General features: G+C 51.2%; 1 protein-coding gene across 1 annotated transcript in view; it reads left to right on the top strand.

Annotated features, from left to right (window-relative positions):
* The window catches only part of Gas6 (growth arrest specific 6), a 32,187-nt gene that overhangs the window by 9,830 nt on the left and 4,299 nt on the right, over window positions 1-18,058 (top strand). The window contains exons 3-12 of the mRNA XM_041673893.1: window positions 1,872-1,896; window positions 3,624-3,686; window positions 8,742-8,864; window positions 9,503-9,625; window positions 10,890-11,012; window positions 11,841-11,962; window positions 12,980-13,098; window positions 13,282-13,471; window positions 15,898-16,062; window positions 17,439-17,607. Of these exons, the coding sequence (XP_041529827.1) occupies window positions 1,872-1,896; window positions 3,624-3,686; window positions 8,742-8,864; window positions 9,503-9,625; window positions 10,890-11,012; window positions 11,841-11,962; window positions 12,980-13,098; window positions 13,282-13,471; window positions 15,898-16,062; window positions 17,439-17,607 (1,222 nt within the window). The remainder of the gene's footprint in view (window positions 1-1,871; window positions 1,897-3,623; window positions 3,687-8,741; window positions 8,865-9,502; window positions 9,626-10,889; window positions 11,013-11,840; window positions 11,963-12,979; window positions 13,099-13,281; window positions 13,472-15,897; window positions 16,063-17,438; window positions 17,608-18,058) is intronic.

Here is an 18,058-nt window from a genome sequence, read left to right on the forward strand (position 1 = left end):
TCAGCTGTGATTAACAAGAACCCAGAACTACTGATGTGAAACCTTTGTTTTGCTGGGGTAATGGTTGCTGCTTGGCTGGAGGTGAGAAATTAGCGGTGATTGAGAAGAAACTGGCCTCACTGAGGTGAAGTCTTCTGGAAAGTGTTTCCAGAGGTTCAACACACAGGAGCTGTGTTCCAGACATGGCCGATGTTGTATTTTGTGCTGGCTGCCGAACTTGGTGTAGTGTAAGGGCCACCTGTGGTGCTAGTTTTGAAGGCGTGAAGGGGTCAGGGTTGTGGAGAGCAGCTGAGGCGTGTCACTGTGTGGCAGGCTTTCTCCTGGAAGAGAGCCCAGGAGAGGCTATTGGTGAAAATACAGCCCAGTTGCTGCAAAAGACCCCACGTTTTGGAGAGTCCAGTACCGTGAGATGACCATCCAGCAACAGCCGTGCAGTGAGACAGCCAGAGCCAGGAAGATAAGCTGTGTATGCCACAGAGGGCAGAGACGGAGAAGTGACCCAAGCCCTTTGGAGGAGTCCACAGTTGAGAAATTTCAAACTTTAAAAGGAGATTTTGGATTTTTAAGAGTCTGGGTATTTTAAATGGACTGAACATTTAATGTGTTTGATTTTGTAAAGACTGGGACTTTTAAAGTTATGTTGTCAGCGTGAGAACTTGGGAATGAATGGGAAAGGTGAGTTTGTGACTTAATATTATTGATGTTTTTGTGTACAAGGGGTCACTTGTGCATAATAGTTTTATGTCATCTTGGCACAGCTAGGGTCACCTGAAAGGAGGGAACCTTGATTAAGAAAATGCCTCCAAGCCAGGCAGTGGTGGCGCATGCCTTTAATCCCAGCACTTGGGAGGCAGAGGCAGGCGGATCTCTGTGAGTTCGAGACCAGCCTGGTCTACAAAAGCTAGTTCCAGGACAGGCTCCAAAACCACAGAGAAACCCTGTCTCGAAAAAGAAAAAAAAAAGAAAGAAAGAAAAGAAAAAGAAAATGCCTCCAAGCTGAGCAGTGGTGACGCACGCCTTTAATCCCAGCACTTGGGAGGTAGAGGTGGGCGGATTTCTGTGAGTTAGAGGCCAGCCTGGGCTACAGAGTGAGTGCCAGAACAGCCAGTGCTACGCAGAGAAACCCTGTCTCAAAAAAAAAAAAAAGAAAGAAAGAAAGAAAGAAAGAAAGAAAAGATACCTCCATAAGATTGGCTGTGGGACATTTTCTTAATTATTGATTGATGAAAGGGCACCCAGTCCTTCCCCTGGGCTGGTGGTTCTGGGTTCTATAAGAAAGCAGGCCGAGCAAGCCAGGGGGAGCAAGCCAGTAAGCAGCACCCCTCCATGGCCTCTGCATCAGCTCCTGTCTCTATGTTCCTGCCCTGTTTGAGTTCCTGTCCTGACTTCCTTTAATGATGAACTGCAATGTGGAAGTGTAAGACAGATAAACTCTTTCCTCCCCGTATGCTTGGGTCATCGTGTTTCATTGAAGCAACAGAAACCCTAACTGAGACAAGAACTCTGTGTCCTTGGGCTGAAACTGGGCTACCTGGGATGTTCCTGTCCTACACACATTTTCTCAGGACACGTGGGAGGCACGCTCTAACTAGCTATGGTGACAGCAATTTGCTTCTTCCTGAGGGTGGCCTCATGCTCTGCAGCCACACTGCAGTGATCTGCAGAAGCTGAGTCAGCAGAGGCCTCCTGTTCCCTTGCTCCTCTCCCTGGCCTCCTCTCTGAGCAGGACTTCTAAGTAGCTCTACCGCTGAGGGAGCCACAGTGCAAGGTTTTCTTGCTTCTGGGTTCCTGTTTCCACGTTTGATTAAACAGTCCTTTTTAAGAGGCCTCGTGCTGTGCCCATTAACTGTCGCCCTTCTTCTCTTTCACAGGACTATTTCTATCCAAGATATCAAGGTAAGTTAAAGTGACTGTTCCGGCTTCGTTGTCAGACAGGCGCAGTGTCTGTTTTGTGTTGCGGAGATCCCATCAGCATGTTACTCCAGGGAGGAGGAAGCTGTGAGGGTAGAGCCCTTGGGAGCACTTGGGTCAAAACTTGAGTGTGGGATTTGTATGTATATATATATACTATCGTTTTATCCCAAGTTGCCTGAGCCTCAGACTAACACTGCTGTTTTCAGATTCTTTGATTCCAGGCCCTGCCCACATGAGGAAGTATGATTGAATGCCCTCAGACTTTCTGGTCTCAGTACTTCTGAGATTATTGAGGAATTCCCTCCTGCCAAAAAAATTTGCTCCTGTGTAGTGTGTTTTATCAAAATTTGCTCTATTATCAGTTAAAACTTGCAGAAGGTTTTTACATAGTTTGATGAACGGGGAGCACACACATACACTCAGCCCCTGGAGTGGGGCACCTAGCAGCATGGGAAATAATATGCTCTAACAGGACAAATAAAAAAAATAGGGTTCTAGTCTGGAGGATAGTTAGTTTGCTCCTCAAGAAGCCCTAAATTCTCTGAGCACTGTTTGGTCAACACCCAAAGTACTTTGGATGCATATCGCATGTAAAAAGAGTATGCTTGGGTAAGATGCTGGCCTTCCATTCTAGAAGCACCTTCTTGTAATCTGTATCAAGCAATAAATAGCACAAAGGACCAGTGACTTGCCTGCTGTGACTCTCCAGGCTTGGGTACCAGGATCTTGGCTAGGGGAGACAAGGGAACAAAGAAAGGACAGACACAGTTGGAGTCCTCGAAGGCAAAAACTGCCACCCAGAACCTCAGTGGGTTTATTAGGTTCAACGCAAGGGAGGGGTTAGCTCGTCCCAGTAGGCCTCTGTAGGTGAGCAGTATCAGGCTGTAGACATCTGGGAGGAGCATGCTAGTCTTTGCTCACACTGATCAATTGTTCGCAAACACTCTTTTCCAAGGAAGGCTTTGCCATTTCTCTTGATCCTGGCCCAAATGGGCAATAGCTTTGCTAATTTCCCATGGGTCAGTTGGCCTTGGCATCCTTGGCAAGCTTTGCCCGTATCAAAATACACATTCACTCAGGACCTCACTCACTCAGGCCTCTCTGGTGCCTGCACTAGCCCAAAAGGCCTTGGGCCATCTCTAGTACCAAGACAGAGGGAGACAGCTAGCCCATCCATGCATCCTGACTGTACCTTCACCGTATTGTCATGTGGACAATCAACAGTGACCAACTGAAGGCCAGAGAGGGTGGCTACATGCCATCACACACGGCCATCGTGTACTGTGTGTGTTCAAATGCTGTGCTCCTGGCTCCCTTGTGGAACACACGTATCTGCCAGGTCTGGTGCCCTAAGGGTTTGAGAGGGCACTAAAAAGCACCTGTACTTTCAGACAGAGGACATTTCCTGCCCAGATCTCTGTGATCTTGAGGTTCAGTTCTTTGGCTGTAGTCAGACGGTGTTAAAGTTCCTGGTGTTCTGTGTGATGGGAGGATCCAGCACTCACCATTCCGGAGTCAGGGTTCTGTTGCCCTGGGGTACCTTCCTGGGGTAACTTCCACCAAGTGCTTTATACTGATAGCTAGGCCACCCACTCCCTGAAGACCCATGTGTCCAGGCAAAAAGGAAACGTGTCGGTTGGCACCGACTTGGACCACCTGCTCTACCCCAGAGATGACAAGTGACCCTGTTGTCTGTTTGTTTCTTTCAGAGTGCCTGAGGAAATATGGCAAGCCTGAAGATAAAAACCCGAACTTCCCCCCTTGCGTTCAAAGTAAGTGTCCCCTCCGGTCTCACTTGACACACGCACGTACTGGGTAGCTGTGGCTCAGCTGTGGTTGGGATAAAGCTGGTGCATGTTCCATCAGCGTGAGACGTTGTCAGGCCTGCCAGGCGTCTGCTCCTTGCACACTGAACTTTCTCTTCAAGTAAATCTTGGTTTTGTTTTTTTAATGATCCATAAATATATTTGCTGGAGGGCTCCAAATATTTCATAGGGTATGAAGTGTGTCCCTGCCTTCCGTCATGCAGGCAAGACCATCTTTTCAGCTCCCCGCTGTACCTAGAAGTACAGAAAAGGCTTCTGCACACTTGCGTCACCCCGTCCCTAGTCAATCCCATGTTTGGAGTCCCCTCCAACACAAAGGCACTCACATGGCCGGTCCGATGCCAGCTGCCTTGTCTCAGCGTAGCCCAGGCAGGTTGATCAACTTTGAGGTTATTTTGTTTCTGTTACCACAAAAGCAGAGTGATGTCTGGTGTGCCCGTCCACAGTTTGGGTTCCTGAGGAAGGGTCAGAGACAAACCTACATTCATATTTTACCTTGGGAATGGCTTCTGTGACTCAGGTGTCCCTGGCCCTTTGAAGGAGCTTTTCTTTGCTTTTGTCACCGATTTGTTGTTAGGTTAGTTTTGCACTTCTCTCGTTAACTTGGTTCTTGACACTTGGTATATCAAGTATGGCCATTTCTTTCCTTATACTTTCTAATTTGTTGGTGCATATGATGGGTTGGTGCATTGATCCTGGACTTTTGGTGCATTGATCCAGGGACCTTTGCTCCCTGGGCTCTGTGAAGTTATGCTACTGCTTTGGTTGGTTGGTGGCTAATATTGTGGCTTCAGAGCCTCTTATGATGTTTTGAATTGCAATGACACACTGTGGGTGGGACTCGAGATTCAGCCCCCCTGTGGTGGTAGGTGACCTAGAAAAGGAGGATGAGATTGTTCCCACCCCCAGAGCCTGTCCCTGAACTGATTAAATGATAAACCTCCTGTATCTTCTGGTGCCAAATATGCTAAACCCATTTGCCAGATGCCTTGCCTGCTCAGGGCAGAGGCTTTGCCAAAGCCCCTGACACATAGCTACCTTCTGCCCGACTGTGCTCATCACGGGTCCCATGGGCATGTGCCACTCATGGTGGCTGTACCAAAGTGCCCCATGACCATCATATCCTTCTACTGAGCCATGGGAAGACATGGATACAAGCCAAGCCCACAAGTCCCCCAGGTAGGCAGCCTATTGCCCTTTGTATCTGGTTCTTTACCCCATGTCTATGGTATGTCATAGCTTAAACACTCTGAATACCCATTTTTGTTAAAAAATTAAAACGAAAGCCTTGCTGGACCCATTCTGGAGCTTCCTAAAGAGCTTAGACCTAGACTTAGACAAGCCTTAGACCAAACAGGCCTCCTGGGAGACCTACACCTCACCTCGTGGGGGCTGATCACGACGCCAGCAGCAGCTAGAGTGACAAGGGAGAAGCCATAGGCTAAGCTTACACTCTGATCACTTGATGCCAGGAAAAGCATCCATTTCTTTCCTTTCTTATAAAGGCTTCCAGGCTCCCTGCCCTGTCCAGTGGGAGTCTGACAGACATGTTGCCAGGAAGGTTGCTCCCCATACATTACATCAGGCAGTGGTGGGCGAGTCAGGTCATCAGGATTTTCCAGGGCTCAGGGTTCTTTTCTGGGCCCAGAACAAAAGGCCTAGATTGGACAGGACTGCTGCCCAAGTCCTGACTTGCCCCTTAAAGAGCCAGCTCACACTTCATACTCTACCTACAGCCACACAAAGAAACAAGGAAAGAAGACTGTTAAGAATAACAGCAGATCTCTGTGAGTTCAAGGCCAGTGTGGTCAACAGAGAGTTCTAGGGCAACCAGGGCTACACACAGAGAAACCCTGTCTCAAAGCATAACAGCCTGCCTGGGGAGGAGCTACCTAGGCTGCACAGTGCCTGCAAAACTGTCCATCTTTCACCTTTCGGGAATGTGTCCCTCTCGCTGCAGAGATCTCTGGGTACCTGCCAAGGGTCAAACACTGGGCTTGGTAAATTTCCAACAGGAAAAGAGATGACGTGTGGTGGGCGGTATTCCTATAGGGACAGATGGACAAGGGTTGTGGTGTTGGCTTTGTGTTGGGGGACTCTTAAAAATAACATTACCCCAATGGAAGTTGGCACTGCCCCATCTCTCGGCCTAAGGACAGATTTTGCAAGGGTTGCTGGTATTTTTGGCCAAGTAAACCAGTCCTCGTGCCAGATTTGCTAGTGTGTGTGCTTTAGAAATAAATTTAACCCTCCAACCGGACACTTAAGTGTGCCGGACACTGTATCCTGGCTTCAGGCGATCTCTCATGAGTGCACAGCGGTTGTGGAACAATGAGGACCTCCAATCCTGACTCCTTATATACAGGCCACTCTGACTTTATCCATGCTTAAGGGGAAAATGGCATTTTATAATGATCTGCCAGAAACTATTCTGCAAGAATCTCAAAACTACTTGAAGATTCACAGGCATGTTATTGGCTGTGGTTTGTGCAAACCCAGCAGACTTTGGATGTAAACGTGGAAAGACCACAGGGGGAAAAAAAGGCAAACAAATTAGATTGCAGAGCTTCCCTGAGAAGCCTAGACTTGCTTCCCAGGCCTGCTGTGGGCTCAGCACCTAGCCCAGCCTGGCCCCGTAAGAGTAGAAACTGCCAGCAATGAGGCTGACCCGAAAACCCTGGATGAGCAAAGGAATGTATCTGGGAAATCCAGAGGTTGGCTCCTGCCTCATTGAATGCCAGGTCCTCCCCATCCCTGCCAGGCAGCAACAACCCTCTTTGTCTAGAGTTCAGGTGTAAGAAACCAGAGGCCTGTGGGGAGGGCCCCCAAGAATGGAGCAAACCCAAGAAGGGTAACCTGGAAGACCTTTTTGACATCCTGCCAGGACGGCCTCCAGGAGACATCGGCCGGGACTCTGAATGCTCTTCTGGCTTGTCCTGACACCGTTTCTGTAAATCAAAGAGGAACAAATGCTGGCTTCAGACCCATATGGGCAGCAAGCGGAATAGGGATGCCCAAGAATCAAAACCAGCAATGTGAGTTGTCATGAGACTCAAAAATGACTCTTCCCCAGCTAAAAACAGAGAGCAGTACAAATCTCACGGCTGCTTCCTCCAGGAGAGATAGCTCGGCCTGCCTCTTGGTCCTCAGCTCTTGGGTCTCAGCTTTTCCTGTACTTCAGAGGGCCCGCCTAAGCCAGAGCTTCCCATCGGATGCCAGGAGAGTGAGAACAGCATCACCTGCCAGCATGGGCATGGGCTGGCGTTGAGGGATACATGTATGGCTGTGCTCTTGGAGTGCAGGACTACACCTGACCCCTGCCCTCTGGTGCAGATCTGGGATTTGGGTGGCCGGATGGCAGTGACCACACCTGAGGACAGGAGGGAAATAGGGTGATTACCCTCGTCCAATCTGGGTGTGCTGTCTGGAGTCGGCCCCATTTCGTACCTTCTAACGGTGAAAATCTAGAGCCAGTCTTCAGGCAGACCTACGTCAAGGAGATGGAACCAGGAGAACATCACAGAGGTGGCAAAATACCTCTGAGCGATGGGATGCCAGTCCAAGGAGGCCACCAGGCAGAGACTGGTCAGGCTTGGAAAGCGTTACCCTTGAGAGCGTTTCAGGAGCTGACCCCAATAGTAGTTTTCAACTATGACCCTTCCACAAGGGTCACCTAACACCATTGGGAAACACGTTTACATATTATCTGTAACAGTAGCAAACTTATAGTTATGAAGTAACAACAGAAATAATTGTATGGTTGGGGTCACCATAGCATGAGGAACTGTATTAAAGGGTCTCGGCATTAGGAAGGTTGAGGATCACTGCTTTAGAGCTATAAGCAGGAGGCTGCTTGTTTGTCCTGGCTGCCCAGAACTAAAATAATCACACAGAAACTGTATTAATTAAATCACTTCTTGGCTCATTAGCTCTAACTTCTTATTGGCTAACTCTTACATATTAATTTAACCAATTTCTATTAATTTGTGTATTGCCACATGGCTGTGGCTTACCTGCTAAAGTTCTGTCTGCTTCTGGCAGGGCTACCTGGCTTCTCTCTGACTCTGCCCTCCCTTCTCCCAGCGTTCAGTCCAGTCCTCCCAGCCTAGCTCTCCTCCACCCCACCCTGCTCTGCTCTAGGCTCAAAGCAGTTCTTTATTCATTAGCGGTAATCACAGCATACAGAGGGAAATCCCACATCCTAGAGCTGTCTAGCTGTTGGTAGATAGCTACCCCACCCCATCTAGGCAGACTGTAGATCCTTCAGATGGGGCAGAATGAAGGAACCAGGCCTCCTATGCTCTGAGCCATGCCCACATCTGTTCAAACTCTGGAAGGATTCCTTGAGAACGGGATATAATGCTTCTTTCTGGGACTCCCCTAACCTTCAGATTGGGGCACATATCCAGCTCTCCCACCCCCACCCAGGGCATAGTCGAGGCTACATCTGGAGGCCTCAGCTGTGGCTCTAAGGTACTGCATGGAGGGAGTTAACATTGTGCCAGCCTGTAAGCTGAAGGCGGAAGCTGTGTGGCTCAGCCACCTGTGTGTCCTGTTCAGCTGGCCACAACACACCTGACTCATCGCCTTGGTACTGATGTGTGTGTTGGCGGTACTAATGTCTTTAAAGAGCCCTCCTGCCTATTCAGCGGACTCCTCCAGTTCTGTGTCCTGTGGAGAGAATGTGCCCAAGCCCTTCTAGGGGACCTAGAAGGCCCATTCCCTAGAGGCCTGAGCCGACAGTCCCTCTTTGCCTGGCCCGGTGACAGACATCCCAGTAGACCTGGGTGGTATTGCTGGAACTGGTCGCAGTGCCTTAAAAGTTCCTCACGTTTGTTCCTGTCCCAAGGTGGGGACTTCCATCACACTTTAGTCTGCTTTGGAACCCCAAGGAGCTCCACTGAAGCCCCACCAGTGGCTCTGACCACCACAAACTGTGTGAGGTAAGATGTACAGAGAAACCCTGAGTGATTTTCTTTTTGTTTGTGTCCTTCAACTCAGACTTGCCTGACCAATGCACCCCAAATCCTTGTGATAAGAAGGGTACTCAGCTCTGCCAAGACCTCATGGGCAACTTCTTCTGCCTATGCAAAGCTGGCTGGGAAGGCCGGCTCTGTAACAAAGGTGAGAGTTCACAGCCTCGCCCTCCCAATCACACTCTGCCTCACCCTTTCCTCACCCCCTACCCTTGCCTGGGAGCTCAGTCATTCCTATAGCCTGTCCTGGGATAAGGCCCTGATGGACAACCTCTTGGGAACCCTTTGCAGGTCCAGGGTGGAAGGCAACAGCTCTGAGGGTCACTGGAGCTGCAGGCTCCTAGAGAGTTAAAGCAGCCAGACAGCTGTTTTAGGGCCAGGATTGAAAGGAAGGAAATATCACGTGGGTCTTAGCAGCTAAAGAGCCCTACCTTGATTTACTCAGGTGAGGGCGAGGTGTTAGATAAAGCTACAAACAGGATAACAGAACCTGCCAAGCCCTTCACCCAGGGCAGCCTAGCTGCACCCACAGGTCATCTGGATAGTTTTGTTCAGGGTACCAGACCAGGCTGTGTGTAGGTCTCGTGACTACTAAGCACTGATTAGTAGGTCCATTTTGTCCTTCTCCCTGTCCCTTGTCACCTAGAGACCTTCAGAGTTGAGTCTGTGGCTGTCCCCACCAGCTGCAGTTCACAGCTCTCTGGCCCTCACTCTGTCTACCTTATCTACATGAGGCCAGCAGGGAAGTGTCCAGGTAGGAGCCCCTCACTCTTTCTTCGTGTCCAGATGTCAATGAGTGTGGCCAGAAGAACGGGGGCTGCAGCCAGGTCTGCCAGAACAAGCCAGGAAGTTTCCAGTGTGCCTGCCACAGCGGCTTCTCGCTTGCCTCGGACGGCAGGAACTGCCAAGGTAAGTCGCTGACTGAGCCATTGCACCTCACCTGCCTCCCTATCCTGGGAAGGGAATAGCATCTTTTGGAGATGGTCCAGTCCAGCATCACCTGCCTCCCTATATCCTGGGAAGGGAATAGCATCCTTTAGAGATGGTCCAGTCCAGCATTACCTGCCTCCCTATCCTGGGAAGGGAACAGCATCCTTTGGAGATGGTTCAGTCCAGCATCACCTGCCTCCCTATCCTGGGAGGGGAATAGCATCCTTTGGAGATGGTCCAGTCCAGCATCATGGACATGAGTCCCCGTGAGAGCAAGGGTGAGGACTGGGAAGGAATGCCCATCCACACTAGTGTTCCCAAGTACATTCCAGGCCACAGAGCTGGCAAGACAGCCTGTGTGGTCACAAGGCCTAGATCTCCGCAACTGACTGCAGGGACCTCGGCAAGGTAGCAGGCCCCATTACCTCTGAGCACCTACCATACCTTCCAGACCCTCCCAGCACAGACTCCCTCTACCCTGTTCCCAAGAACATGGAAGCAGCTGGGCCCTCCTTACTGTGTGTGGTCCTGTTTCTACTCAGCCCAGAGCAGGGAGCCTGAGGACACCCAACAAATCTCAGAAGTGCATCTGCCACCTCTTCCTCCTGAGCTGTGCTCCAACACAGATGTACCCAGAGTGTCCCTGAGTAACTGAGACTCACTGGGGCTGGGCCACAACTGCCTGTGTGGATGATCCGAACAGCTGTGTGTGGGGTGGAGCAGGGTGAGATTCAGGAGTCAGCTCATGGTCTGAGCACGAATCGGATGAGACAAATTGGGGCGGGGGGGGGGGGGTTTATTTTCATTACCTCAGCATTCACGTCTGACAATCCAAAGAATATTCTCAGAAGGTGTAATTGTGTGGGTGTCCTCATAGGTGAAATATATAGGATATGGATATAGGACTGTCTAGGCCTCCCCTCCTATGCCCTTATTCCAGGAACAGAGGCCCTCTCCTTGTGGCTCTTGTCCCTGGCCTGACCAAGGGACACAGCCCCCACACTTTAGTAGCAGGTCGAGGTGACCTGCCTTACTTTGTGGATCCCAAGCAACGAAGTCTACAGTGTCCCCAATGTGGGTGAGCAGCATGTGGTCCCTGGACCCACCATGACTTGGCACGCACGGCGAAGGCATCGTGCCTTCGTCCTCCTGTCTGGGGCTGTTCTCGCCCTTTATCCGCAGAGGCCACGGCCACTGTCCCAGACTGATGGGTACAGCTTGTCCTGGCTGGCTTTGCTTACAGATATAGATGAGTGCGCAAACTCGAACACCTGTGGGGATGCACGCTGCAAGAACCTGCCGGGCTCCTACTCCTGCCTCTGTGACAAGGGATACACCTACAGCTCCCAGGAGAAGACCTGCCAAGGTACCCATGCTGCACCACCCAGGTTACTTCTTTGACCCTTAGCCTAGGAGACACATGGGTCACTGCCTGGATGTGGGCTGCTTTGCTCTAAGGCTGGCAACCAGTGGTCCAGCATTCCAGGAAGTCTATTGTACACACATGAGACTTGGAAAAAATCTCAGGACCTCCTGGCAGTCTCCGTGTACCTTCGTTGAAGATGACCCCTCAAGTCAGTCCTGTCTCATCACTTTCTGCTGGCCCCATTGTGTCCGTATGTGTATGCTCACACAGAGTGCTCTGAAACATGTGTGTGTTCCAGTGCATACTCTGTACCGTGTAAACACACCTGCGTGTTTTCCTTTCTCCAGACGTCAGCAGTGTGAGCAAAGATCCCGAATTCCTTAGTAGACTTGGGCTTCTTCCCAACCTCTGTGTGCCCGCAGTAGATGGGGAGTGACTGACTTATTCTCTCACTTTGGAGGCTCACCACGTCCTGAGGGCAGAGACCGTCTCTTCCTATAGTCACACCTTTCTGGGAGTTACAAGAGACTCTGAGAGATAGCTATGGGAGCCCAGGGAAGGGAGCATAGAGCTAAGGAGTGGCCTGCCCTGCCCCATGCTCCACAACCCACGCAGACACTCTTGGTCCCACCATCCCTGGTCGGTCAGTCTGAGCCCAGTCCTTGACCATCTTCAGCTCTTCGTTTCTCTCTAGGAAGCAGGATCTAAGAGACAGGCCTCTGAGGTAGCAGGCTGAGCAATGATGTCTACAGCATGTCTCTGGGAAGAGGGGGGTTGCTGAGTGTGGGGAGCCTTCCCCTTGTCTACCATGAGTCCCTTTACCTGCAGATGTGGACGAGTGCCAGCAGGGGCGCTGTGAGCAAACCTGTGTCAACTCCCCAGGCAGCTACACCTGCCATTGTGATGGGCGAGGGGGCCTAAAGCTGTCCCCAGACATGGATACTTGTGAGGTAGGTGACCTTAGTGTCCACTAGATGGCCTCGCAGAGCCCCAGTGCTGTGCTTTGTATAGGACCCTTTGCTACTGTCAGGTTGCGGTTGACTGAAAACTCCTACAGGCTCTCGGGACTACATAGCTAGCCAAACCTCTGTTTGGTGGTGTTGATGAAATCTCCCTAGCAACTCTCCACTCTCAGCCACGTAGCCTGCTGGTATAGACCCAAAGGTGTGATGTGTTCACACCAGGATATATACGGTGCACACACACATGCATGCACACACCCCATTCACTCAGGGCTCTGTATCAAGCTAAATAAACTGCAGGGAAGTTGTGCATTGATGGCATTTTCTGGAAAACAGCTGCAAGTGACCACGCACTATTGATGACTTTGCAAGCCACAGGCCTGGGAAGCAGGGGAAGCATTTCTCTATTACAAGCCTGAATCCCAAGTCCTCTAGGTACTTTGTGAGACTCCTGCTGCATGAGCTAGTACCTTCCTGAGGGGCTAGGGGACCAGGACCTACATGGGCTCTGCCTCAGGCTCCCTGCTGGCCAGGGTGACAATGCAGGACCTTCCTGTTCCCTCATCTCCCCTGGAAGCCAGCTTAACCTGTTTTAATTCCATCCTCTCTCTGGTCAGTGGGAAAGCCCACAGCATAAATCAGGGAAGCTTCTTGAACCATATTCTTCAAGGCCTTCGTTCTGTTCATTTTGTTGATAGTGTACTAAAAATGAATTTTTATGAGTCTCTGTACTCATAAAATGAGTTTGAAGCATTTCATAATTTGAACACCACTAGCAAATAAGAACAGGCGAGAAAAAAGCAGGTGGCAGAATTCAGAACCCTGGGCCTCTCTGCCTAGGGCACCAACGTGGGATGGGTCATATGGACTCTGGGATTTCCAGGGATGGGCTAACCCTGGCAACCTGGAAGGTCAGAGAATCTCCTCAGTATGACCAGAACCTGAAAGCTGTTTAAAAGGCAGCCACAGGGCTTCCCCGCCCCCAACCCATTCCTCTCATGGCAGGACATCTTACCATGTGTGCCCTTCACTATGGCCAAGAGCGTGAAGTCCTTGTACCTCGGCCGCATGTTCAGCGGCACCCCGGTTATCAGACTACGCTTCAAGAGGCTTCAACCCACCAGGTGAGAGCCAGGCACACAGGACAGCAGAACCCAGGTGAGAAGGCTGGTCCAGGGCTCCTCGTTTTCAAGATCTCTGTGAACCAGCTCCCAATGTCCTGGAAAGCGTCACAGGGTCAAGGCCCTGGGACTAGGCAGCCCTGCGCCTGTTCTGTACCCCACTTTATGTCTTGGGTCTGTTTACAGGCTGCTGGCCGAGTTTGACTTCCGAACGTTTGACCCGGAAGGAGTCCTCTTCTTTGCTGGAGGCCGTTCGGATAGCACCTGGATTGTCCTGGGCCTACGGGCTGGGCGGCTTGAGTTGCAGCTGCGGTATAATGGGGTTGGGCGCATCACCAGCAGCGGGCCAATCATCAACCACGGCATGTGGCAGACGGTACGCGGAAAGCTGAGGCTAGCCCTCGCATTTGGTGTTGGATGTAGCCTGTGGTATCCAGAGCTGCTGCTTCATTGGCTGAGTATGGCTTTCCCGTGAGAGCCATGTGGCGTTGGCCCAGAAGACACTAGAATAACTACATGAGGGTGTGCACACATTGTAGGACACCCCAGGGGATAGACAACCAGTACAAACCACCCGTGAACCCGAGCCACTGAGAGCAGGGTCCTCTACCCGTCTGACCACAGGGGAGTCTTCTCTCAGCTCTGGCTGCTTTCCCCACTGGAGTTGGGGTAATGAACAATGACCTCCTATACCCCAGGCAATAAAACAGACTTGGGAATTAATGTTTGACCCCCCCCAAAAAAAAACCCCAAAAAGCAGAAAGACTTGGGTTTTCCCTTAGCAGTGAAGACAAAACGAGAAATCCCCACACTGCTTTACAGACAAATATGGACCCCTGCCATTTCTCCAGCTACCAGGTGCCGTCTGTTCGTCCTGGCTTAGAAGGATCAGGGACTCTAGCAGCACGGGAGGGTCCACAAGGAAAGAAGCAGCCTCAGGAGAGGGTGCCCTCCACATAGCCATGGGGACAAGCCTGGGCTAGGACCCAGGCAGGACTGCTGCCTGGGACTGTGACAAACTACTATCTAGGTGGCAGCTCACATACCCTGAACTCATGGCTCAGTAACAGAGCAGCCTGAGAGGCCAAGTTCTGCCCCTTTCAATGCTGCCTGCCCAGCCATTCATAACTCTGCTCTTCTGACACAGATGCAGGAAGGCCCTAAGTATGCCTACAGCTCAGCTGAAAAGGATCCTGCTGTTCCGGAAGCCAGAGACCACACCCTGTCTAATGTACATTCCCATACAGGCTTTGAGGCTTCCCCAAGTGTGGTTTCTGAGGAACTTGTTCTTCAATAGCGCTCCATCCTAGACACAAACTGTTAGGAGTTTAGAAAATTTTGAAATATGTATTTCTTCCAACCACAGCACTGGCATGCGGAGCCATGACATAGATCACTGGCTGATGGGATATTTCAGGGTCAAGGATGACCAAAGGAGGCAGGCATTAGAACCTAGGGGACCTTGTGAGTAGCAGAGAGCTTGCATAGGCTGTAGAGGCAAGAGGTTGCATAGGCCACAGACAGAGGGTGGTTGTGGGGTCTCTTTTAGGCTGGAAGTTGGGCAGACACACCAATGGGAGACCCAGAGTGAACTGACCTCCAGGCCTAGGCTGGACTGAGGAAATGTTGGGGTTTCTTCTGGAGACACCGGGAAGCCAGGGGAGGCATGTGCAGGGAGCAATGGTTCTCTCACAATAACAATCCCATTCCCCTTGGACCATTATGGGCACCTAGCCACAGCTAGCTGTGCCGGCCTGCTGGGCTGCCAGGCCAGGGAAGCAGACAGGCGGGCTGTGAGGGTCGTGGCACCCTTCACAGTATAGTCTGTGATGTAGTACCTGGGACCTGGGGTGCGACTATTGTCTCCACAAAGCTTCACTGGGCTGTTATCTGACACTGTGTTTGTATCACATGTGAGAAGAGGTCAAACATGGAGCGAGCCAGGCTTCAGTCTGGCTCTGACCCAGCAGTTGACTGGATTCAGAGTCCACTTTGGAGCCTGGAAGTCCCTGACACACAGGCCACTGGGGGCAGCACTCCATGCCAGTCCAGTGTCCAGTGTCATCTGCGGATGAGCGAGCGAGATCTTATCTCAGTCTACCCAAGTCAAGTTGGTTGTGGTTACTATGCTTCCTCTGTCGTAGAACACCCTAGACTGTCAGGCTGCAGTGACCTGTGAGGCTCATGCCGCAGCAGACAAGGCTCTCTAGTTCTCTCTAGTTCTTTTAACCCAGCATGAGCATCAGTAGGACCCTTCAGTGATTCTCTTCTGGTTCTTTGGATTTTAATCTAAAACAGGGGGGGGGGGGGGGAGGCTAGCCCTCTTCGCATGCTAGGTCTTGTCTCCATTTTGAACCCTGACCTGAGAGTTCACAAGGGGAGCTACAGTAGTGACTCTGAGCCAGGAAGGGTGTGGGGAGAATCCACAGAGGTGAGAGTAAGTCTGGCCTCCAACAAGGCTTAGTTCCTCCTGGACCCAGGTGATATGAGTGTGGTCTTGTGAGGTCAGGCTCTTCCTGGACATCTTGGATATTGTTTCACCTGAGATCCAGTGCCCTTGACAAGCCCAGGAGACATGGGCATGGTCTCATGGGTCAGGCTTCTAAACACTGGTAGCATAGCCTGTCCCCCACTGAGGTCAAGTGTCTTGGGCCCAAGTGTCTTGGGCTTGTGGGTTGGGCTGTGAGACATAAATAATATGGGATGCCTACCCTGAGGTGTGGCGCATTTGACCCACACGATATGCTCTGGGGGCCTTCCAGAATGACGATCCACCTGATCTCCCTGCCTGACCCTCCTCAGATCTCTGTTGAGGAGCTGGAACGCAACCTGGTAATCAAGGTCAACAAAGACGCTGTGATGAAGATCGCAGTGGCCGGGGAGCTGTTCCAGCTGGAGCGAGGCCTCTATCACCTGAATCTCACCGTGGGCGGCATTCCCTTCAAGGAGAACGACCTCGTCCAGCCTGTAAGTCCAGCCCTGACCATGGAGGGGTCTGCAGCCAGCTCTGGCTTGGCTGTGCCCAGAGGGGCTTGTCCTCCAGCTGAGCCTAAGTCTAACAGTCACGAGGGGTCCTGCTGGCAGCCATCATGGTCCATCAGTAACGGTCAACTTCTTGGACGTGTCTCAAGACACTTTAGATTTCCTGTGGGAGAGGCTTTTTTTTTGGGGGGGGGGTCACTTGTCAAAGTCCTGGCTTTTTTCTGCCTACACCACACCTGGCCTTTGTAACCTCATCTGTCTCTAGCTCACTGGTCAGAACCCTTGTTTTATGAGTGGCAACATCCAGTGCAGATGGAAAATCTGTCTGGTAGGTGATCGAGTCACCACCTCAGGAAGAGTCCCAAAGGGATGACAGCAAATGCATGGTTGCAGCTCTTCAACACAGAAGATGGGGTGGCCTGGTTTGATTATTTAACAGTCTGCACACAGTGAGTGTGTGGTCATGAGGGAGACCTGATCTGATTATATAACAGCTTTTACACACACACACACACACACACACAGTGAGTGTACAATCATAAGTGAGATCTGATTTGATTATATAACAGCCTACACATAGTGAGTATATAGTCATGAGGGTGCCCTGATTGGATTATATAACAGCTTTTGCACATGCACACACACTGAGTGTACAGTCACGAGGGTGACCTGATTGGGTTATATAACAGCCTGCACACACACACACACACACTGAGTGTACAGTCATAAGGGTGGCCTGATTGGGTTATATAACAGCCCACACACAGTGAGTGTACAGTCACGAGAGTGACCTGATTTGGTTATATAACAGCCTGCACACACTGAGTGTATAGTCACGAGGGTGACCTGATTTGGTTATATAACAGCCCACACACAGTGAGTGTACAGTCCTAAGGGTGGCCTGATTGGGTTATATAACAGTCTGCACACAGTGCGTATATGGTCAGTCTGGGGCTGGCATCTGTGGCCTGGCCTTTCTAGCTTTGCTTTGTAGCCCCGAGTAAGGGGAAAGTATAGCCACAGTAAAATGCCCGACCTGCGCAGTCCACTGGCAGGTACCTTGTCCCTCTCCCTACAATGAGGAGACACGGCAGACAAAGCAGGTGGCTGCCTCACTGCCACACGGTTCTCATTCTGCATGGATACAGGTGTCCCAAAGTCTTTGAAAAGTGAAGAAATCTTTTGTGGGGATGGGGGAGGAACCCTCCCTCTATTTTTACATTATAGATTTATTTACACGTACGTAAGCCAGAGGGCCCTGCCAGCAGGTCCTGTAGCGCCAGGCTTTCGATCTTCCTGCTCCAGCCTGCCATTATGGTGTCCTGGCTCAGGAAGTCACCAGGAGTTACCTGTTTTTCCAGATTAACCCTCGCCTGGACGGGTGCATGAGGAGCTGGAACTGGCTGAATGGGGAAGACAGCGCCATCCAGGAAACGGTGAAGGCAAACACAAAAATGCAGTGTTTCTCTGTGACCGAGAGGGGCTCCTTCTTCCCTGGGAATGCATTTGCCTTCTTCAGCCTCAACTACAGTAAGTGGGTAGCGCCCTGCCTGGGGCCAGCTGTGGTGGGACTTCCAGGCAGCTCTGCTGAAGTGTGAGCATCCATCTGACTGGTTCCTACCACAGTGACAAGCCTGTTAACCCACAAGCTGGGACAGGGCTTAGCGGGGAAGGCAAGGCCCAGCTCCCAGGACAAGTATCTGAACTGCACATAGAGTTGGCCATGGCCCAATGGCTAGAAAGTGGTAGGATGGGCAGGCCCAGGGGGAGGGGGTTACCTGGAAGAAAACCCAAAAGGTCAGCACTGGACGTGTCCGAACGCATGCAGCAATTCTCAGACGTGTGCCAGGCCTTCGCTGGCTTCATGAGGCTTCACAATCAGAGGAGGATTAGAGACGGAAAGAGCATGAAGACAGGAAGGCCCATCTTTATCACCCTTGGAAGGGGCCCTGCAGCAGGCACTCGGGCCCAGATGGAGAGA

This window comes from Microtus oregoni, unplaced genomic scaffold (assembly GCF_018167655.1).
Source record: "Microtus oregoni isolate MIOR12 unplaced genomic scaffold, Mior012 000024F_ref0000369, whole genome shotgun sequence".
Lineage (NCBI taxonomy): Eukaryota > Metazoa > Chordata > Mammalia > Rodentia > Cricetidae > Microtus > Microtus oregoni.